Source organism: Neophocaena asiaeorientalis, unplaced genomic scaffold (genome assembly GCF_003031525.2).
Source record: "Neophocaena asiaeorientalis asiaeorientalis breed wild unplaced genomic scaffold, Neophocaena_asiaeorientalis_V1.1 scaffold70, whole genome shotgun sequence".
NCBI lineage: Eukaryota > Metazoa > Chordata > Mammalia > Artiodactyla > Phocoenidae > Neophocaena > Neophocaena asiaeorientalis.
Window position 1 is genome coordinate 2,607,490 of NW_020175410.1, and position 23,948 is coordinate 2,631,437.

General features: G+C 34.6%; 1 protein-coding gene across 6 annotated transcripts in view; it reads left to right on the forward strand.

Annotated features, from left to right (window-relative positions):
- Positions 1–23,948, forward strand: part of DGKB (diacylglycerol kinase beta) — a 639,375-nt gene that overhangs the window by 194,827 nt on the left and 420,600 nt on the right. For all 6 annotated transcript variants that reach the window (XM_024767053.1, XM_024767055.1, XM_024767059.1 and 3 more), the window contains 3 exons: positions 3,647–3,763; positions 12,378–12,451; positions 15,689–15,763. In XM_024767053.1, the coding sequence (XP_024622821.1) occupies positions 3,647–3,763; positions 12,378–12,451; positions 15,689–15,763 (266 nt within the window). The remainder of the gene's footprint in view (positions 1–3,646; positions 3,764–12,377; positions 12,452–15,688; positions 15,764–23,948) is intronic.

Below are 23,948 nucleotides of genomic sequence, written 5' to 3' on the forward strand. Positions count from 1 at the left end.
AAAAAAATAATTTATTTTGTGATTTAGAGCCAAAAAACTTTAAAAAAAAAAAAAAAAAAAGAACTGACAGTGAAGTGATAAGCACTGCCCCCTATTATTAGAGAGCAATTTTATCCTGAATAAAGGTGCAGAATAACGCTGGTGAGCTCTTCCTGAAACTTTTCAGTAACTTCAACATAGGAAGTAACTTTCTTAAATATCATCATAGAACTCAGTCAGTCAGGGTAAATTTACCCCCCGAAGAGGGCAGTGAAATTTTTGTGAACATCAGATTTTTCAAAGATGCAATTACTTCACCTTTCCTGTCCCTCATATAAAAGAGGAAAGAAGTAAAGATTTTCTTAGTGGAAATAGGAAAAAGTATCCAACTACCCTCCTGTTAGCTTATGCTGCTTAAGTAGAATACAGTGAATAGTTCAGAGAGACTTCCATACAATTTGGAAATACACCTAAAACAAATGAGTATAATAAAGAGAGAACCATGGGAAAAATTAAATGATTATGAGTCTCTCCTGTTTTTAAATTGTAAGCCTTGATTAATTCCACAAATTCTACCCACTAAGCATATTTCCCTCAAAGAAACCACTTGCTTTTCTTGATTGTGTGCGTGTGCGTGTGTATGTGTGTGTGTGTGTTTAAACTAATGTAAGTTTTAGTATTATCCAGATTATGTAATAAAATTCACCTGCCAATGGGTAGACTGAAGATTTTTTTATTAACTTGTTATATACCTCTTATGAGTCTAGATTTCAAAAAGAAAATCTTATCAATTGAAAACACAATTTAGAGTTTTAAAATTTCTTTTTATATTTCAGTTGCTACAGTTGCTACTAGAAAGCATTAGTTTAGTTTAGTCCACAATTTATTCAGAGGGATGACTCCCTGGAGAGACATGAAACCACTTAATCAACTGCTAACTGTTAGCTGGAGATTCTCACCACACAGGATTCTCCCTAGCTATATGCATAGCTAAGAATAAAATAGTATTAATAGATAATTTGGTAACTCTTTACAGACATATACTTACATGTCTTAAATTTCCAGAATTACATTTATAAATAGTCTGGTCACAAATACCAAGTTCCATTGTGACTAAAATTTTATTTTAGTCCTTATAACCTAAGCATTTAGGAATTAAATACTAAATAACAATTGTTGGATTACATGGCAGAATATAAGACATATAAGATAAGTTATAACTTTCACAATATAGATTTTTATAGAACATTGTTCCCATGTTTTATTTACCTGCATGCTAGAACCCAGAAAAAAAATATTCCCATACCCACCAACAGTGTTACATGCTTGCACTCAGCACAAGCTGCTATGGATTTTCTAATATAAACATTGAGCTTTACTTATTTAAATATATGCCTGTTGTAACTAGTGGATTTTTTCATATATATGTATTTGGAAATATAACAAGCATTTTGCATAATGGTGACATTGATGAGCACCGTAATGGAAGAACCATACCTATTTTACATAATTCACAATAACTTTCATTTATTGAGCACATACACTAATATAGGCACAATATTGGAACTTTATACATTTTCTGTCAAGCCATACACAACTTTGAGAAATAGGTATTACTAACTCCATTTTGAATAAGAGTACGTTCTCTAAGTCTACATAGTATTTAAGTAGCAGAGATGGGATTCCACTTGGGATGTCTGATTCCAAACCTCATCCTATAATTCACTCATTTATGCATTATACCCTTAACTATCTATGGACAAAATGTTATTTGCAAGCTTAGAAAAAATGATCTATTTTTTAAAATATCAATATTTTTGCCAGAAATTATGCTTATATGAAAGTACATCATTTTCCAAAGAATTTGAATTTCAGGAATCCTATTACACCATCCATTTTCAGCCACACAAAAAATATATTCAGTATTTTTGCACCATGAATTTGCAAGGACTATAAAAGGACTACACTGATTAGCATTTATTTTGGTCTGAGACGTTTTCTGTTCCATCTGGCCCTAATATATTTAAAAAGAGCTTTACTTTTAAAATATTTCCACTTAAAATATTTTCCTAAATTACAGTAATTGAAAAGTAATCGACAAGATATATGTAAATATAGGAACAGAAATGTATATATATCTGAATAAGTGATAGGAAATACGTGGCACTCAAACTTTTAAGCACACATGGCAGACATTGCTAATTGATCAGGATAGTTTTTCACAACAAACCTAGACATGCCCCAGGAGTCCTTCTCAACACAATATTTCAGGCACTTTAAATTTTTTGATTTTTTAGCGTTAAGATTAATTTATTTCCGCATTCATTTATGGGGATTTTATCAGGCACTGATCTAGGATCTGATGTGAAACAGTGCGCGCGCGCGCGCACACACACACACACGCACACACACACACAGAGGAATAGGGTAGCCTGTCTTACATTTGACCAGGAGCAAGAACAGTCCAGCAGAGTTCAGAGTGGTTGCAAGGTCCCTGTTTTAAGAGCACAAATGTTGTGATCAAGAAACAAAGGTGAGGTAGTTGTAGCTGGAGTGGAGTAAAAAGGGATGTGTGGCTGTTATATAGAAAATTGACTGTAGGGAGACAAAAGATGGACGCTGATTGGTCCATTAAGGTGATGGCTACGATAATTAAGGCAAATAACGGGTGCTTAAACCATGTGATGATGCATGTGGTGAATAATCGTCCAGTTTGGGATTTATTTTTAAGGTGGGTAGGCAAGTCTTCATTATCAAAGTGAAATTGAAAGCCTTGGTTTTAAATGAAGTTACCTAGGGAGTGAGTATAGATTGTGGAGATGAGCGGTCCAAGGGAGAGGTCAAGTGTTAAACGTTACAGATTATAAAGCTGGAGGAAAAATCAACAAAAAAGACTATGAGGGAGCAGTTAGTCAAGTAAGAGGAGAGCTAAGAGAAAGAAGTGTCCCGGAACCCAGTTGAGGCATGTTTTCTAGAGGGTAGATGTCAATTCTGTCAAACTCTGTTTAAAAATTGAGAAGGTGAAGACTGACCAGCAGGTGAGGCGCAAATGAGCAGGTCATTGGTGATTTTAATAAAAGCTGATTTAGTGGATTAATGGTGATAAAAGTTTATTGGGTTGTGTTGAAAAGAGTGAAAAGAGAGGAAATAGAAACAGGAAGAATACCACTATAAAATTTTTTTCTATTATGGTGAACGTAGCAATTAGCTGGGATGGAATGTGTGTTTTAAGTTATGTGCCATTCTTGATAATCAATAGTAGCTTAAGGGTCCATCATGTATTCATTTTCAATATTGCATGTATTTATAAGCATTATTTTCAGTGCTCAGTACCAAATCCTTTACATTACAATCCTGTATTATTATCTGCACCATTGTTTTTGAAAATGATTAGCTTTAGTGTTCTTTAATAATTTTTAACAGAGTCATAATTGGGTACCTAGGGATAATACAGTTTGGTTTTCTTTCACATCCTTTCTTTAACTGATATTTTGATCATACATCTATCATATATTTTGAGCCAGTAGAAAACATTAGCTTTCATATTATTCACTAGAAACTCCAAATTTGGAACCTGGGCCCAAGTTTGTAGCCATGAAATTCTTCTCTATGTTGCCCATTGTAGTGAAACAATTCAGTATTTTTATAAAAGGTTTTTTCCTTACAGGAAAGACAAGCAACAGTGAAAAAGGAAAAGGGTGGTTCCCAGCTGTCAAACAAAGTGATTGACAAGAACAAAATGCAAAGAGCCAACTCTGTTACTGTGGATGGACAAGGCCTACAGGTATGATTTTTTTTTAATCCAAATGTTTGTAGCTTTCATATTTGTTACTTCCATGCTCTTAGAAGGGCATATGTCCAGCTATCAACACGTTTATTTAATGTGCAAATTCGTTCAGTTGACAATTTCAGAAACATTTTTATTAATTTATCAAGATGTCAGTTTTATAGTTGATTGACAGAGTGACATTCTGATTGGATTAATCATTTATTATGTTATCTCCATTTAAACTCAACTTGGTAAGAGATCTTGTGTCAATCTGAAGTTTTGGCAAATTATTACTACATATATACCTTTATTATATACATATGCATTATTTATTTCTATGTATACGTTCTCCGCACATATTATTATATCTATTTGGAAGTGATTTTGACTCACAAAATGTCTTCAGAAAATAATAAAATGAACTCTACTTGTGTGGAATTTTTTTCTAAATCAATAATAAAAATAAAGAATCTGGGCTTCCCTGGTGGCACAGTGGTTAAGAATCCACCTGCCAATGCAGGGGACACGGGTTCGAGCCCTGGTCTGGGAATATCCCACATGCCTTGGAGCAACTAAGCCCATGTGCCACAATTACTGAGCCTGCGCTCTAGAGCCTGCGAACCACAACTAGTGAGCCCGAGTGCCACAACTACTGAGCCTGAGTGCCACAACTACTGAACTCCACACACCTAGAGCCCATGCTCCACAACGAAGAGTAGCCCCCGCTCACCACAGCTAGAGAAAGCCCGCGCGCCGCAACGAAGACCCAACACAGCCATAAATAAATTAATTTTACAAAAAAGAAAGTTTATTTAATAAAATCTATTATAATTTATGCATATCTTCCAATATTTTAAGTTGAAATTGAAACTCCATGTATATTTCTAGTTTAAATTAACACAGGTAGCTCAAAATCATGTTTTGAGTACGTTAAAAACCTCTAAATTACCCCTAGGGTCTCTGACATCAAAAGTAACATTTCTTTCCATCTGTATTTTAAGACATCCTACAGATTGAATCTATTGTAATTATTTGCCTCTGTTTCTCAGTCAAACATGAGCACAATCAATGAATTTGGCTTAATCTATGGATTAAGTTCTTTTGTTTTGTTTTCCTACCTATACGTTCCTCTCTTCCAATTTTTAATTCCTTTCCTTAAGAATAGGCTTCAAGTTTCATGTTCTCCAAGAAAATTTACCAACCTCTTACCGCACAAAGATATATTATGTCACATAGTTGTGTTCAGTATACATGATTTTATATCTTTTTTTCATTTATTATTTTATCTGTGATTCTGTGGGTTATTATGTCTTTTATATTTCTTAATTTACAAGCACAGTTGAGAGCACACAGTAGTTGCCTAGATGCTTGCTTCTTCATTGTTTTGAATATCTCATTGAAAATTTAATAATTATTGCTTAAATATTGATAACCAGTTTACTGCTTTGTTTTGACATTGAGAATAGAATATTGTTCATGAATTATTAAACTCAAATGTAAAAAGAGGAAATTGGGAACAATAAATTTATTTACATTGGTTAGAGAGTATAGAAGTTAATTATCGAAAGAGAAAATCAGTGTCCACACCTTTTGAAAGGCATACTTGGGTGTTAAGCGATCTCATTGAAAGCCCCAAATATGAAATCTATTCATAATTTTGATAGCAAAAGCTTTTAGTTTGTTAAGTGATCCTGTGAAATTTTTAGTGGAAAATAATCAACATTTGTAGTTTTTTTTATAAATTTATTTATTATTTATTTATATTTTTGGCTGTGTTGGGTCTTTGTGTGGTGCACGGGCTTCTCATTGTTGCGGCTCCCCCTGCTGCGGAGCACAGGCTCTAGGCACACGGGCTTCAGTACCTGTGGCATGCGGGCCCAGTAGTTGTGGTGCACGGGCTCAGTTGCTCCACGACACGTGGGATCTTCCCGGGCCAGGGCTCAAACCCGTGCCCCCTGCATCGGCCAGGCAGACTCTCAACCACTGCGCCACCAGGGAAGTTCAACATTTGTAGTTTTAATAAGTCAATTGACAATATCAATTAGTTTAAATCTTTAGTCGCTCTGGGTTCCTGCAATGAAAATAACAAAAGGGAAACCTAATTTTAAAATTCAAGTATATTTTACATATGGCGTGGCACATACTTCTCAACCTGGAAGGGAAACACGCATCATTTGTTAAACAGTATATGCTAGGCACTGTGATGATATTTTATGTGGATTAAGTGACACCTCTCAATGAACATATGAGACAATTATGAATTCTTAACTCTCTAACATATGATAAATATTATTATTAGCACTTTAAAAATGGGCATATTGATGTTCTGAAGTCCAATTATTCCTAGGGCCTCACAGTTAGTGAGGTGTGAATGAGGACCATGTGACTCAGAGTTTGTTTTACTCCTAAAATCCCTGTCTCCTTGGTTAACAAATTTTAACAGGTCCAGGAATGCTATATTTCTGACCACCTTGCTCTTCCGTGTACTATTACATTCTTGCAAAGTTTGAAATAAAAAGCATGAATGCACTAGAATTATAACTGCTTTAGTCTCAGTTTCCTAAGATTTGTATAGTTACATCTGACTTTACGCAGACATCAGAACCAAAATTAAATGGTGCAGGCAGAGTGTTCTAAAGACTTTAAACTGACATAGCAATATAAGTTGTTTTTTATTCAAAAAGGATCCAAAATTTTCTATCTTATTACAACTAAATTAGTCACATCAAAAACAATAGGTGATTAACTTTCTCTGTGGATGTGTTTCATTTCTCTAACCAGATAGTAACTTTTCATAGCTTTCTTTGACATATAAAATTGTCAGGTAAAGTTGTCAGTTAGCAAAGGGAAGACATCAGCCCTTATAAAACAGCAGTAAGTAAATACTGTAATCATCATCATTAACATTTTTTTACTTAAAAAAAAATTGGTATATAATCACACGCAGTGGTCTGTTTCACCTCAGCAGAATGGACTAAAATATGATGCACGTAGGTATTCACATAATTTGGGAGAAAATATTTAAAAGGTAAGAGAATAAAATTATTGGATAGCCATTTCATACAAAATGGAAAAATAAGTCATTTTTGTTGTGGTAATCAATTTTAAAATAATAAAATGCTTATTCTTTATCATAAAAGGTAAAAAGTTCTTACAGAAAATTAATTCTTTCTGCAAGTTTTAAAAATTATATATATCATAAAAAAGCATTGAGTTGCAGCCCAGTTTGCATATAACTCAGTGACAGAAGAGATTTACACTACTTAAAGACTATTAATCATAGTTAAGCACATTCATCTTACTTCTTTCCAGCTAACCAGCATAATGATCAGGATTATTATTTCTAATTAGAGGAAGTAATAGATCATGTATAACCTTAGGATGAGTCTCATTAATTAACCCCAGTCCTAGGGGACTTCAAATAGAGGTGGTTAGGTACTCCGTCTTTGTCATCACTCATACCATAGGTTTACACTTAATACATATGATCAAATGTCATTGAAACTACAATTCCTTAACGTGCAATAGATGTGAAAATACAGATGATTATCCACATGTGAACAAATAAGTAAAAAAACAGAACTGTTGTTTAAACTGTATTAAGCCGACGTTACTGTGTCCCTAATTATTCTTTGAAAACAGTTTCCAAGCATAAGTATCACTTGCAAACCAAAAAGTCTAGTTTGTAATACTCTTAGCAAAAGATAAAAAGGGGAACTTTTATACTGAAAGATCTAAAATAGAACTAGTGTTTTCCCCACCACAACTGCTTTTCTCTATCCCTACTGTCTTTATTATTTGTAATATCTCATCCTTATAGTTCCCAATACTGTAAACATACATATATGTACTATACAGAAATGTATAGAGTGTGTATAAAATTAACTCCTTTTCTTTGATGATATGTGTGTGTATGCCCACTTGGAGTCCTCAGGCCTGTTGATTCTTATAATCAGCTCTTCACTGTCATTTTAACTCCCTCTCTAAGTCCAGAATTACTATTCTACACTTTGAGTATACAACAACCTTTAAAATGAGTCCATGTCTCCATCCATATAATGTGCTAGGTTATAAATGGAATGAAAAAAATGGAACTGAATAAGATAAGCTGTGTCAGGGCTGAGAGTTGGAGTTGTCTATAATTTTAAGTCAGATAGTGGGATTAGGCCTCATTAAGAAGTGAAGAGTAGGGACATCTCCAAGAACTTTGGCCCATGAAACTGAAATGATAAAGTTGCCATTGACTGAGATGGAAAAGGATCTGGATGAATAAAGTTTGGAATGAAATTTCTGATGCTGTTAGATACCCAAATGGAAATGTCGAGCAGGCAGACAGATATGTGAATCTAGAATTCAGGGGTGAGGACGGATATGAATTTGGGAGTGAAAGGCGTATTGATGGCACTAAGGGAGAGCATATCTGTAGAAAGGAATGGTTGAACTGGGATCCCAAACCAGTCTGACCCTAAAGTCCTATTCTTCAGTGTTTATATGATTGAAACTGCCCCTTTATGTGAGTAAATACAATCTCACGTGATTAGCTCTATTCTTTATAGAGGAGAATCCATTCTGTTTGCTCTTGCAGTGTCCTTCACACCTAATTTATAACCATTCTGCAAGATTTCAAGTACCACACATGCTGTAAAATATTCCTGAACACTTTCTCCCACCGTCAGTATTTTCTTTGTTATACTGTATTACCCTATCCTGATGTGTTTTTTTGGTTTGTTTTTTTTGCGGTACGCAGGCCTCTCACTGTTGTGGCCTCTCCCATTGCGGAACACAGGCTCTGGACGCACAGGTTCAGCGGCCATGGCTCACTGGCCTAGCCGCTCCGTGGCATGTGGGATCTTCCCGGACCGGGGCACGAACCCGTGTCCCCTGCATTGGCAGGCGGACTCTCAACCACTGCGCCACCAGGGAATCCCCCCGATGTTTTTTTAAAAAACTGTTTTGAGAAGCCCAGGACTCTGTAGAGATGCCTCAAGCACAAGAGTGGGGTGATGGGAAGCTGAGAACAGGTTCAGGGTTCTTTCACACTTCAGACATAGTAATTTGCTTTTCATCTGTTTTATATACTGTTCCACTTGAAATTACTTCAAGTGCTATAAAAATATTTACTTCCAAGATCAAATAGTTTTAGGCTAACAGAATTTTTAAAAGACTTGTATTTTTGTCTAACTGCTTCCCATCCCACTAAAGTCTATAACAAAATGCATATGACATTTTAGGATTGCAGTACATCACTTTCCAAAATAAATGAGTTTTATATCTTATTTCAGAATTATTGTATGAAAGTAAAAAACCAAAATTTGTCCTGTTAAAGACTATATTAGATACAGTTCAAAAGAGAATTAGTGAACTTGAATATAAAATTGATACATTAGTGCTATCTAATCCTTAGATCCCATTCAAGTTTCAACAATTGTCTCAATAATGGCTTTTATAACAAAAGCAGCTAGTCCAGAATCGTGTTAAGTTCTCTATTTTGGTGGTCGTGCTATGTTTACATAAGAGAATGTCCTCATATGTGGGCAATCCTAAAACTCAGGGTTCTTTTACTAAGGATGAAGAGGAATACGAGAATTAAGTGACAAATTGCAGTCTCTGTCACTAAGATGCTGCTTCTTATTTCAGGACTATTAGTGAACACAGAAGTTGTTTATTTTTAACTTGTAGATTTGAAAATGGCCATGCAGTACTGTAGGTCTTTGACTCTCAAATCTAAAAAACGCTGCCTTTGGTCTCCTGGCACCTAAATTTACTCTGCTACATTGACCTTCTTTTTATAGTACCAAAGTTTAGCAGAATTTAAAAGCTTTTTGAATGAGCATTGAAAAAGATGCCGATTTGCCTGAAACCTTGACATTTCTTGTATAAATACCACCATTAAATGATCCCCTAAAACCAGAGTTTTAGTGGGTTTGATATTGAATCGCATACTACTCCTTAAATGGAGATTACATTAGGTCAGGTGTTTTAATCTGTTAGAATCATTGTCAAAGGGGTATTCCATTGTCCCTGATAACTTACAAATAAATATCTAAAGTTTCCAATTTTTAATTTTTATACAGTCTTATTTTACAAGCATAATTTATGTTAAGGGGATATGTGAGGAAAAGTTGGCTAATTTGATTTTATTATTTCCTGTACTTCCGTTTTGGGTTCTTGACTTTTATCACTTGTAGAGTATCATCGTTATCCTAAATTCTTTATCTAGATTCTATCCTATTTTTCTAATCCATTTGATCTAATTATCCACCTACTCACCCCTATAGGTTTTTATATTTTTATATTTTCAGATCCTCTACAGACTATAATATAGTTTAGTGGGATCTTTATTTGTTTGTAATAGTGTTTCCTCAGAACACAATTTTCTGTAGCGTGGTGCTGTCCTTTATTTGATAAGTCATAATTATGCCTTTAAACACTTCAATTAATAAATATTTCTGAAAGTTATTCCAAAATATATTTTCAAATGAATATGGAAAGTTGCCCAAATGAACTTAATGTAATCTCATGTAATGGTAAGCTGAATATTGAATTTTGGGACGATCATCCTAATTAGTATTTGGATTCAGATGTTATGTTTTGCTAAAATATTTTATTTACCTTGAGAATCTCCCCTCTCTTTAAAAATAAGGAATAACAATTCAAATTAAACGCAAAAATCAACTAAAATCCACATTTGTTAGTCTGACTTTTTGCATGTGAAAACTTTAGGAGTCTATCTGATTTTGTAATAGAATGAGAAGTAAAGGAAACTGAATACTAGTAGCCAGAGGTGTGTTTTGGTGTTTCTTTTAATGGGGGGAGGGGGAAGGCACATTGCAAGTTTATAGCACAGTGTCTTAAGCTAGTAGGTACTTTCTGTCCAGTAGCTGATTGAGCACATGGAGTTCAAGGGTGAAGAGCTGAGGAGTTACTACAGATCCAGCTTGTCCATCTCATCTCCCAACTGAATGAGAGACAAATCAGGAACAAAACCCATGTGTCCTCTTTACAAGAGGAAGTAAAACAGAGTCAGAAAGAATAGATTGTAATGGGAACAAGTTGGGTAAGAGTATAAGAATTGAGAATATTTTACTCAACCTTCTCATATAGTGTGAAGATTTCAACAATTTCCTAGTGCCTATACTCATTAGAAAAATGGCATTTCACAAGAATTGGAGGAAAATATGTTGGTAGGGTATTTTAACTTATATTGTTTAAACAAAAGGAAGAACCTGATGTGGTAAAATGGTTGTTTTTAGTCTTCTCATTAAATATTTCAGGTACTTTCTAAGGGAAAAATACTAGAGCAATGAAGGACACTTTGACTCTACTTTCAAAAAGTAAATTGATCTAAAACTTTTCAACTTAATATTTAGAGGACTGCATTGGTTGCATATTTTTGTTATTAAAATATTGTTTTATCAAACTATGTTTAGATGGGAGTTACATAGGTATACACTGAATAGGAATACTCTTATTTAAAACAGCTTACTTCTTAACATTGAATTCAAGTAAAATACAAGTGTTCTCCTTTGCCACTCTATCAAAAACAGTTTCTGCCCCCAACGGATGAAGTGCTAGCACCTTACCTGCTTTATTTCTGGTGATACTTTTCACTACAAAATGTATATTTATTTGTTTGTTTCTCTTTTTTAAAACTATTTATTTATTTATTTATTTTGGCTGCGTCGGGTTTTAGTTGCAGCATGTGGGATCTTTGCTGTGGCACGTGGGGTCTTTCCCTGCAGCACGGGCTTCTCTCTAGTTGTGGCGCGTGGGCTTCCCCGCAGCGTGTGGGATCATAGTTCCCTGACCAGGGATTGAACCTGTGTGCCCTGCATTGGAAGGTGGATTCTTAACCACTGGACTACTAGGAAAGTCCCTATTTGTTTGTTTCTTGTCTGTTTCTCCACCAGAATATAAGCTCCACTAAGACAGGTACTTTTTTTGGTTAAAAGGAGAATGTATAGTGATGAAAGCAGTGCATGGCATATAGGGACACAGTCAATTTAATGGATTCCTGTTTAGCAAATAGACTGGATTAACTGGCATCTCTTCTCAAGCAGGAAAAGAAAGCATGGAGGAAACATCGTATAGATGGGGACTCTGACTGAAAGTGGCCTCAAACCATCTTATTTAGATTCTAGTTCACAAGTGGTTGGGAAGACGGATTCCAAATGTGCTATAAAGCTCTAAAGTAGGGATTGTCTATAAGAGTAGGGCTCACTTATACTTTGATCCCTTTCTTTTCTAATCTTTTTTACCACCATAATCCGCTCTATTCTGGATGGTTTACTCACGATCCCACGAATTGTACCTATTGTTTTCATCTCCTAGCTATTGAGAGGTTATTCCCTTTTCATAGCTGCCTTCCCCTCTGCCCTATTCCTAGCTAGAAAAATCACCTCTTAGTGGAGTGGGTATTTATTTTGATATATATGGAGGCAAAGCACAGGATTTAATTATGTTGCTAATTAGATCTATCTGTTATCTATCTATCCTCTATCCACATTACAGAACAAAAGAACCATATTCTTGAATTTGCTAATTGGCATTTCACGACTTAGAAATAACGGGGGGGTTCTCTTTATATATAATATAAATAATTTGTCCACATATTCAACTTTTCTTCTAGATCACTCCTGTTCCTGGTACTCATCCACTTTTAGTTTTTGTGAACCCCAAAAGTGGTGGGAAGCAAGGAGAACGGTATGTTTTTAAAAATCACATTTATTTACTATGTTATATATCTGTAAAAAGATAAACTAAATTTATAGTATAAAAACATTTAAAAATATTATACCTCATGGTTCACTAATTTTAATGTGAAATAAGTGTTGCTATCATCTCTATATAACAATGTATATTGGTATGATCTCTCCTTGTTTTTACAGTTGAAATTTTAATATAATAATGGCCTTTTGTAGATATTTTTATTATCATATCTCAGGTGTCTGAATTCTCTCTACCCTGCCTATCACCCCTAGCCATTAACAAGGAGCATTGCATACAACATGACTCCATAAATACTGTTGAATGAAAATTGGTTCTCTAAATGATCAACAAGGTGACTTCAGGTAAATGATTGCCCAGTAGTTAGAAACAGAATTTATATCCAGCTTCTAGACAAAATATATTATAATGATTTTCTGCATGTCCATTTGGAGAACATGATGCCATATATCTTGGAGAAGCACAGTATATTTAATCAGAATAACAATGAGCTGCATTACCAGGTATCTCAGTATTCATGTGGACAACAAAAAATTTTCCTTTTTGTAAAATTAATGATTAAATCATAATATTTAATAAAAATCTGAAAATCACCACATTGAAGAGTAAATCTTATGTCCTTCTAAGAAGGAGTGTCAGAAACAGAAATGCAGTTGTACCTTTCTTAATAATTTCTAGAACTCTTTACTAATTCCAGCCAAAAAATGAGCAATCAGATAAAAGCACTCACACAGACGCTATGATAATAAAATAGAAATTTACATTGCGGTTTCACCAAATAATGAAATTGAAATGTTTCCATGAATAAAGGAATTTTGAAAAGTAATTTCCTTTCTTACCATTTAACTTTCCAGCTTCATTTCAATTAAATGAAGAATGGTCATTTTCTATTCAACAAAATATTATTTCTGCTTAAAAAGTTTTCCCTTTTATCACTGTATAGTTATACTTTTAACTCTGCTAAACAAGACAAGTTATTTTAAATAACTAGTGACTTAATAATATAAAATATTTACAATGCTTTATTAAAGAGAATAGTTGCCTCACTTTTAGGTATATAAATGAATAATGATGCTAAAATTATTTTCTCCTTTCCTACTCACAGTTTATTAGTTGTATATATTATGATATCTTGAAAAAGAAGTAAACGCTTCACAAAGCATTAGATGAGACTTAAATTCATGTTGGAAATTAGAAACAAATGAAGTATCAAGTGAAAAAATATATATTTCGAATGGAAACATTCCCCTCAAATTAAGATAACATTAATAATGTAGAATGACCCTTAATTGAATATCTGCCTCCCTCTTCTCCCAGTACATAAAAATAATTTTCTTTAAATTAAAAAATATATATCTACAGATAGATACACTGAAGTCATCAGTAAATTAAATTTAATGGGGGAGAGGGAGGATATTTGCTCCTATATGCACACCCACTTATGCTTTGTCCTTTATACACCTACAGGGATCATTCAAAGTCAAAAGAATTATAGATATGTTTAAAGGAGATCTATTATTAATGCAGTCATAAATTCTCCTGAATGCATAAGAAGCATCTTTCACAAATAACGGAATTCTATTCAGGGTTTTCCTTTCAAAATATGTAGGTTTTCTTCTTCGATGTATTACATAAGCAGAAAAAGGTAACAATTATATATTCACACATAGTTTCCCATACCAGTCAACAGGTGTGAAAATGTTCACACATCATTCAGACAGCAACACTTGAGGGAATCCAGTCTCTACTAGGAACTGGGGATGAGACAGAAGACACGGTCATACAGGGAGGCAGACACGTAAACAGATTTACTACAGTAACCCCAAGGCAAAAGCTAAGCTAGGAATGTTTAAAATAAAAGTGCTATGGAAGTTCAGAGGAAGAAATGATTGTCTCTGAAGACTCAGAAGTCTAGCTTTTGAGTTGGTTCTGATATAAGTAGATGTTTGCCAGGTGAAGGAAGAAAAAAGACAGATGTGCGGAAAGAGGTGTGGTGTTTTGGTACGGAACCAAGAGATATTCAGCAAGGTTGAAGTTTAAGAGGAAGGAGGAGAAAGACGAGACATAAACTATTTTAAATATAATAAAATATTTAATAAGTAACTTGCGGGCTTCCCTGGTGGCGCAGTGGTTGAGAGTCCGCCTGCCAATGCAGGGGACACGGGTTCGTGCCCCTGTCCGGGAAGATCTCACATGCTGCAGAGCAGCCGGGCCCGTGAGCCACGGCCGCTGAGCCTGCGCGTCCGGAGCCTGTGCTCCACAACGGGAGAGGCCACAACAGTGAGAGGCCCACATACTGCAAAAAAAAAAAAAAAGTAACTTGCCACTGACAGGAACTTTTCATCATGGAAACAACATGACTGTACTTAAATAGAAGTACAGAAGAAGGCTGAATAGGCAAGACTTTTACAAAGCTGGTGAGAGAACTTGTAAGGCAGTGAGAGTAACCAGGTATGATAGACATTACTCAGTTAGAAGGTGCAGGATTGTCCTTGATTTTGGGTGCTGGGGATAAGGAGGTACTGAGAATGACTCGAAGATCATTCTTGAGATGCTAGGTGATATCATTATTCAAGATCTAGAATGTGAGGGTATTGCATAAGGACGTGGGAGGAGATAAGTAGATATTTGGAGAGTTTCAGTACACATAATATGAATATGTTAAGATATATAGTAATATTTTCACATGTATATATAAAAACATTTTAAAAACCAAGTATATTCCTTCACTTTTAATATTTTGTCTCAGAATTCTGATATGGGATGTGTGTGTACTTAGAAACATTTCTGTTGCATTTGTTATGCAAAGATTGAGTTCTTTCAGAAAAAAATGAATTATCTAATACGTGCCTGTAGAAATCGTTTAGCAGTTTTGTGATCTAGCTCATCAAGATGATTGTTCATGTGAAATAATTAAGCAGCTAAAGTCACAGTCTTTACTTTCATGCATACAGTGTCCAATCCCATTTTACATATGGGATAAGTAACTTTCATCTCTGTTAGATTGGCCCAATAATCTGTAAATTTCCCAAGGATCTATTAAGAGAAGATATTTAACTAATTGTATACTGATATTTTAAAATATTAATTTGAACTCTTATTAGCTAAATAACATTCAAAAGCAGGATAAAGAGTATTCTAAATGCATGTGCATATTTAGGATAAAAATATCACTAAATTTTATTTTTTCCTTCCATATTTTCATCTTTATAGAATTTACAGAAAATTCCAATATCTGCTAAATCCTCGTCAGGTTTACAGTCTTGCTGGAAATGGACCAATGCCAGGGTAAGCCTGTATATATTATTACCATTAATTCATTTAACACTAATTAATTAAATAAGCAGCCAGACAAACCTAGAAGTAATTTTATTCAAATACAGCAGCCAGATTAGTATACAAAACAGCGTTGAATATCAACTACATAAGAGAAACTAACGCAGGTGCTGTTTTTCAAAACGACCTGTTTCAATAAGATTTTCCTCCTTTCTAAATATTGTGAAGTAATTCTCATACTGCTAGTAGTAATATTAATAAGAATAATCACACCACAGGCTTACACATACATTAGCTGGGTCCTTAAATTACTAAACCATCTATGTGTTAGGAGAACTGCTCTCCTTCCCTTTATTAAATATAGGACATAGATCTACTACAGAATAAAAAAAACTTTTTTTTAATTCTTCTCGTTAACAAAGAATGGAAATCATAACATGATTTTTTCACTTACTACTTACAAACTCTAATACATATCACTCTTTTATAAGATACTTTATTAATAGGCAAGGTATAGTGTAATACAATTATTTTTCAACAGATACCATATACTTTTGATATCACAAGTATGCACTGAAATAATTCATCATTAACTTGGCCTAGTTAACTAATTAATGTCATTTTCTTCCACTGATCTGATTTCTCTCTATCAACATGATAGTAAACATTAGACCAGATGAAGTAGACAAAAGCTCTATAAATAAACTTCTTTAAAAAAAACAAAATCGGTATGATTAAAATAAGTCTTCCATTGCCTGCTACCTGTTGTCCAGGGCTAGTTTCCAAATGCTGAGCCATGATGTGTGGAACTCCTTGCTGTAGAAGGCAGGCTCACCACAGGAATTTAGTTCAGAACACTGCTTTTGTCAAACTCCAGACTCCACCAGGTAGAGGATCAGGGTCAGATTATTGGCTAGGTGAGACACATGCTGGACGTTCCAGTCTAGTTAAAGACAAGGAAAAGTAAAGTCTTGATATTAACACAGAAGCTCAGTCAGGATGCCTCTTTTTCTTGTTCTTTAGTATTCTCTGAACTTCAGAGAAGTAGCTCTTCATCTGCAGGATTAAGGAATTTTGCATTAAGAAGTTTAGCTACTCCAAGACCTCTGTAGGTCCACCAGACCAAGTAAATCCAGGATTTGCTTGTATTTTACAGTTAAACTAAATACGTAACGAATCTGCTAATTATAAACTTTATCATTTAACCACCCTGTGTCGTCATGGTCTTTTCCGTGAAATGAAGGAATAGTACCTGCCTCATTGGCTAGTTATAAAATTAAGTTGGGTGTTACCCATGAAGCATATAAAAATGTGCTTACCACATAATATGTCCTCGATGACTGTTATTTGTTATCAATATCATTTATTAATTATTAATCAATAATATAATCACTTTGTAGCTCTATGTAAATTTATTGCAATAACCTTGATTTTAGCCTTGTTTTCTCATTTCATTTCATTTTTTTTCTACTCCACTTTAAATATCTATTACATGTTTCCTTTTACTCTTTAACTGTTAGCCATCCTATTATCTTCTCTAGTTTAATATACTGACAAATAAAAGTAATAAGTGTACTTGTACAATTCCACGCTACAATGAATATTATTTAGAAATTAAGTTAAGGGCCCCCCTTTAAGCACTACCACCTCTCAAGGATATTATTGTGAATTGTTTGTGCATATCCTCCAAGAACTTCTATAAATATAAAAACTACTCTATGTATAGAATGTATTCATATATATACAATGTATTCGTATATAGACACACACATATATGTGTTGCATAGATAAATGGATTTTTAAATATAACTTAGACTGTAGTTTTTTTATTGCTCTGCAACTTGCTTCCTTTTACTCAAACGCATATGGTGGATATTGTTTGAGTTCAGTAGATATTGATCAGTTTAAATGTTTTTAAGAACTGCACAGTATTCCATAGTTTTGTTAACTATTCTGTTATTGGGAAATATTTATATTGCCTGCACTTTTAAATAATTGGCATAATTTAAGTTAATGTCTATCAATTTATCTGTTTTTAGAAGCATATTCAAATATTTTCAGTTTTACTTCTCAGGTTCTGCCAAATTACTATACAAAAAGTTTATATCAAATTATAATCCCAGCAGCAATATATAATGTCTTATTTCCCACGCCCTACTTTAAATGGGCTATCTTCAGTAATTTTTATTATTGTTAAATATACTAGGTGAAAATATATCCTTATCATTTTTATTTGCATGGCTAATCAATTATAAAGTTGAATATGGCATTAGTTAGATTGACTTTTCTATAAACAACAGATATATAATCTGGCTTATGATCCAAAATAGAGTTTACTGGAAAATTATGAAGTAGCTCATATAATTAATGGAAAAATGAAGAACTGTGTTTCAGAAAGGATAGGAATCAGGACAATTTGAGGAAATTATGACTAAAAAGACAGAGTCCGTAGGAGTCACTGCTAAGAGAAATTGATTCCAATTGTTTCTGGTATTCTTGCTTTTATATTCAAAATTTATATCCCCACGAGAAGCATATTTATTAGCCTCTCTTGTTTCCCATGCCACAGCCTGGGCTACTTTGGGATGGAGCATCTTGACTAACAGTCCTGTCAAGACTATTATCTAAATTGTTTGTCTCCTCAAAGCCAAATGAGGATGCTATACAACCTGAGGATGAAAGATGAATTCTCGGTGGGAATAAACAATAGGTGTTCACCACGGTCCAACCATTGAGTTATCCAATATCTCTTCTTTTCTGAACATAAAAGTTGAAAAAAATATACCATTCAACATATTGCTACTGCTAAATATGTAGTCAAAAATACACATCCTCCTAAAATGTAGACGACCCCAAGTCTCGTATTGTTACTATATCCAGCTTCAAGTCCTGGTTCTCTAAAACATCTCTGGGGATGACTACTTTCTCCTTTCCCTTCATCCATTTGGTCTCAATATACAGAAATGTAATGAGAAAATTACATATTTAACTCCAAATATGAATTTCATTAAATGATATTCTTAATAATACAAAGAATAAAACACATGTAAAGTCTATAGTCCTGGTTTTACTACTGATTGAAAACTGTAGCTGAAACATAAAACATTTCTCAGCTTCTTGGAAATGTTTCCCCAGTGTAGTGACTCAAATATTTTTACCTGATAGGTCTGAGATTTTGGTAGTACTGCTTGTATAGGGCTGAATTTGTTTCTCGTGTGGCTTGAATGACAGGCATGGTAGTACCTGACGGTATTAGTACTGTTTATCAAATATTTCCAGGTCTTCTGCCAGGCACTTGGTCTTGATTTCAGTCCTTTCACCTTAGGCATTAAGAGTGGCTATATGGCTTTCTCTTACAATAAACTGTGAGCAGAAAGTAAATTTTCCACTCTTTCTTTTCCTCTACCACAGTGACCAGCAGTATTCAATATTGGCCTGTTGGTTAGCTTGGATGCCAGAGTGAAAACCATGAGAGAGAGCCCCTACCCCCAGCCCCGCTTACCCCACATCCCTGTAGAATGGATGATAAAGAAGCCTCTGTGAGATTATGCCATGAAGATTTTGGGTTGTTTGTGACTGTATGTAACCTAGCCCTTACAACTAAACCAATGATCGGAGTAGAGGTCCTATTAGTAATCCCTTTTCCCATTATATAGCAGCAAACCTAATTTCTCCTTGGGAATCAGAGTCAGTTATACCAGTTAACACCCTATCTGTCTTTTTGCCTGTTAGTCTAGTGGTACGAGGAGCCTCAAAATGCCCAAGTGTTAGCTTCAATTCAATGAAAATTTTACTGTCTCATATGCTACCATTCCTCTTTGGTGTTAAAACATCTCAACCATAAGAGTTCAAAACCAAGGGAATGTGAAGCAAAATATTTGAAAGTGAATGTATTAGTCAGTGCTCTTTAGTAAAACAGACCAATAGTACATATGTATAGAGAGAAATTTATTATAAGGAATTGGCTCACATGCTAATTGAGGTTGACAAATCCAAATCTGTAATTTGATCTTCCAGTTTGAGTCCAAAGGCTGGCAAGCTGCTGTAGAACTTGGAAGAATCAACATCCCAGTTCAAAGGTGATCAGGCTGGAGAATTTTCTCTTTCTTGGGTTAGGGTCTGCCTTTTGTTCTATCAGGCCTTCAGCTGATTAGATGGGGGTCACCCATTAGTGAGGGCAGTCTGCTTTATGAAGTCTACTGATTTAAATGTTAAATCTCATCTAAAAATACCCTCGCAGAAGCACTCAAAATAATGCTTGATCAACTTTCTGGGCATCCGTGGCCCAGCCAATTTGGCACATAAGTTTAAGATTCACAGTGAGGATTAAGTGTAATTGTAAGTTTCCTCACCAAGCTTTACATTTAGGTTCCAGAACCGTGTTTTCTGAATTGGGTAAAGCAGCATCGTGTAGTTCAGAGCACATGATATAGCTGTTTGATCATACACCATTTAAGTACCCCCGCTGATTCAGAGTCTTTAGTAGGTTATTTCAGTGTTCTATGGACAACTGTTTCTCCCTGATAAAACATATAAGAAGGCCTTTATGTCACAGGGGCATCAGTCCACTGTCTTTCTTCCTTCTCTGTGAATGGTATTCCTTGAAAGGAGACAGCAATATGTGAGACACTGTGATAGTGGTTAAGGCATTCAGTAAGTCATTTGCTATGACCATTGACACAGGCATAATGGGAAAGAAAAGTAAATCCAATTGCTAGAACAAATGTCTAGTTAGTGAGGACAAATGGCTGCAGTTGCATTATGGAAAGGGTCCAGGGATTTTAGGCTACCCTTAAGTAGCTGGCTTAGGTTCCCTTGAGGTATAGCAACATATTGGAATTCACTAATTGGTTCATTTGATGACAGTTGAGTACTCCAGAGTCAGTACCTACTCTTCTTGTTGAAGATAAATTCATGTTGTTTATCCCTTCCAAAGCTTCCAGCCCTACCAACATGAACGTGAGTGTTTTGAACACTCACTGGGAGTGACTAAGAAAACTTGCTAACTGGCATTCCTTTGGAGCAATTATACTCCCAATTATGGATCCATTCTGAGAAATTCACTCATATAAATTTTGCTTCCATCACTAATTCTCCATTCTTATCCTTTCCGAGTCCTTAATAGTGTAAGAAATATTTGTTAGTCAGTACTATTGAATTGGTATGTTTCCTAAACTCTAAACATCTCTCTGTCCAGAAAAGGTAAACAGGACATTTTATTGTTTGAGATACTGCCCAGAGGTCAATTGGCATTCTTTTCTGTCCTCAAATTATTCCCAGTTTATTTGTACTGCCATAGCAGCCTACCACCAGCTACTTATGATATATCATGGAGAGGCACTGGTAAATCTGTTTTTTTATCCTTAAACTGTGAGAATGGAGAACTCCCTATGAGGGCATAGGTATGGGTTGAAGGAGGTGTTGGGAGTATAGCCAGATTCAGAATATCTGAGTGGTGGGCCTAGGCACTTCAATTTCTTAAAAGCTCCCCAGCTGATTATGTGGAGACAGCATGGAAAACCACTGATTTAGTAGATTAATTACTATATAATAGGTATTATAGGCCATATTGATATGCTACAATTAGAGTAACTTCCCCATTAAATTTATAATAATTACTTTAAATTCTTAGACAAGCATTAGTTTTTTGCACCAGCAACCTATCGTGATCTTTGTGTTTCACATTTTTCAAATTTAGAAAAGAAGTGTCTCATAGGCCTAGGTTTAGCCATGTGCCTACCGCATTGTTTGGGTCAATGCAGTTGGTTTCCTTGTTTGATAGACGTACCAAAACTGTATTCAACAACATGTTTCCCCACAGTCAAATAAGGCAAAACCAACAGATGCTCCAAACAAGCATTTTGTCTTATATATACTAAACTTTTGATTTCTTATGTAAAGCGTATGCTCTTTTTTCTTTTTTGTAACATCTTTATTGGAGTATAATTGCTTTACAATGGTGTGTTAGTTTCTGCTTTATAACAAAGTGAATCAGCTATATATATACATATATCCCCATATCTCTTCCCTCTTGCATCTCCCTCCCTTCCACCCTCCCTATCCCACCCCTCTAGGTGGTCACAAAGCACCGAGCTGATCTCCCTGTGCTATGCGGCTGCTTCCCACTAGCTATCAGTTTTACACGTGTGCTCTTTTATTTGCCTATTTTCCTTTTGATTTGTCTTTTTTGTGTTCATTTTTAAATCTTATTGTATAACTATTATCATCATTTTATATATGTTGCAAGTGTTTTCTTCTCATTTGTTCTGTGTGCTTTCAGTTTATATATTTTGTTCTTTTTCTTGTCCATATAAATATATAAAATTTTCATTGCTAATTCCACACTGAATGATTTCTCAACTTTATATTTTAGAAAAACCTTTTCTCAAGCCAAAATTACTGAAATATTTTTGTATCTTTTATTAATTTTTCATTTTGTTTTCAATTTCTAACCTTTAATCTTTAAAGATTACATTTTTCTTAGAGATGCGTTGACAGACTAGGATGTGGTAGGCATGGAACATTTTTTTCCTTCAGATTGAAATCTAGGTGTTCCAACGAAAGCTGTTCATTTGTCCACTGTTTCACCACTGATTTGACATACTTTATATATGGTGAAATAATATATATGTTAGACTGTTGCTGCCCTTTCCTTTGCTTCATGGATCTATTTGTTGAGTCTCACTGGAGACTGTTTTATATAATGTAACTCCCTAATTATTCTCTCAAAATTTAATGATATTTACTCTCTTCAATGTGTTGTTATTGTCTCGAGTTTTTAAAGTATGAGTTTGAATGCAAGTATTCAACTTCTACTTTTATCTCGATAACTATGAGAATGCCCTGTTTTATATCTGATGCCAGTGCCCAGGCTGCATGCCCAGTGGTAGACGTGCACTTCTGTTAGAGAGCTGTTCCTCAGTTGTTATCCAGGAGGCAAACCCCCCAGGTAGCTCCCCTGAAATGGGACCCTGGCCAGGCTATGCTGTAATCCTTCACTTAATCCCATAGCTGACCTCACATGTCGTAACTCTTCCCACCCCTGTTTCTGGCTGTGCCATCCCTGATTCTGGGTCAGCCATGGGGGCAGAGGGTGCCTTTTGCAGCAGTTCCCTTTCAATGTATTGCTTTCTAAGTTGTTCTATTCTGTAAGGTCTCTTTACTACTCTAATTTGTGATTTAATTTCATTTCTATTCCTGGTTTATTACTTTTCCAATGGTACTGTAGATACACTTTTTTAAAAAAATTTATCTGCTACCCTGAGCCTGCAGTTATTCATTCTTTTAATTTCCTTTTTTTCCCCATTGTTCCTCTTCACCATACCAAATTTTTAGATCTTTTTGTATGCCTCTCTTCTCTCGTCCTATCTTCATTCTTCTTTCCTGACATTTTGTTTAGATGCTTTTCTTGATGTATCGAAACTCTGCTAATCCCTAGTGTAAATTATCTAGTAAATACCAAAACTCTCTGGTCACTTCCCTTTTTATCTTTGTTTTCAAGATAGAAATACACGTTTATTTGTTTGTCTTTACTGTATCTCTTTACATAAATTCTCTCACTCTGATAATGACTACTTAAAGATATCTGAAACTAGAGTCTGTATCATGTAAGTTGTTTCTTCTTGATGAAGCATATTATGATATAATTGAATGAATGGTTTTGAGGTATAAATTAGTTGCAAAAATGAAATATAAAACATATCGCTCATTGGTCTTCACAGAACGAGATTTTTTTCCTTCACAACATTAAAATAAATATGCACATCTCTAGCTGTTATACCAACTGCATATGCTAATGTGACTTATGAAAAGTTAATATCAAGTTTTTTGTATACTCGTGATGTTGGTTGTTTCCTTCTGACTATCAGCTTCATGAAAGTACAGATGGCTTTTTCTCATATCATCCCTAAAATGTTTAAGTAAAAAATAACAAGTATTTATTGAATTGAAAAAATATATAAGATAAATATTTTTTAATTATTTTCCAGATTGTTCAGCATAGTGAACAGTCACAACAAGGAATTGTTTGTGAAATAGGTGCTTTAAAAAAATCTTTGGTTTCACCTACCTGAACTAAATGTAAAACATATATAATTTAAAAAATAAAATTTAACAGTCAACATACAGATTCACATATTCCAAGTATCACACATATTTCCATAGTAAAGCCTTGGAATACGTTCTCCTGTTAAAATAA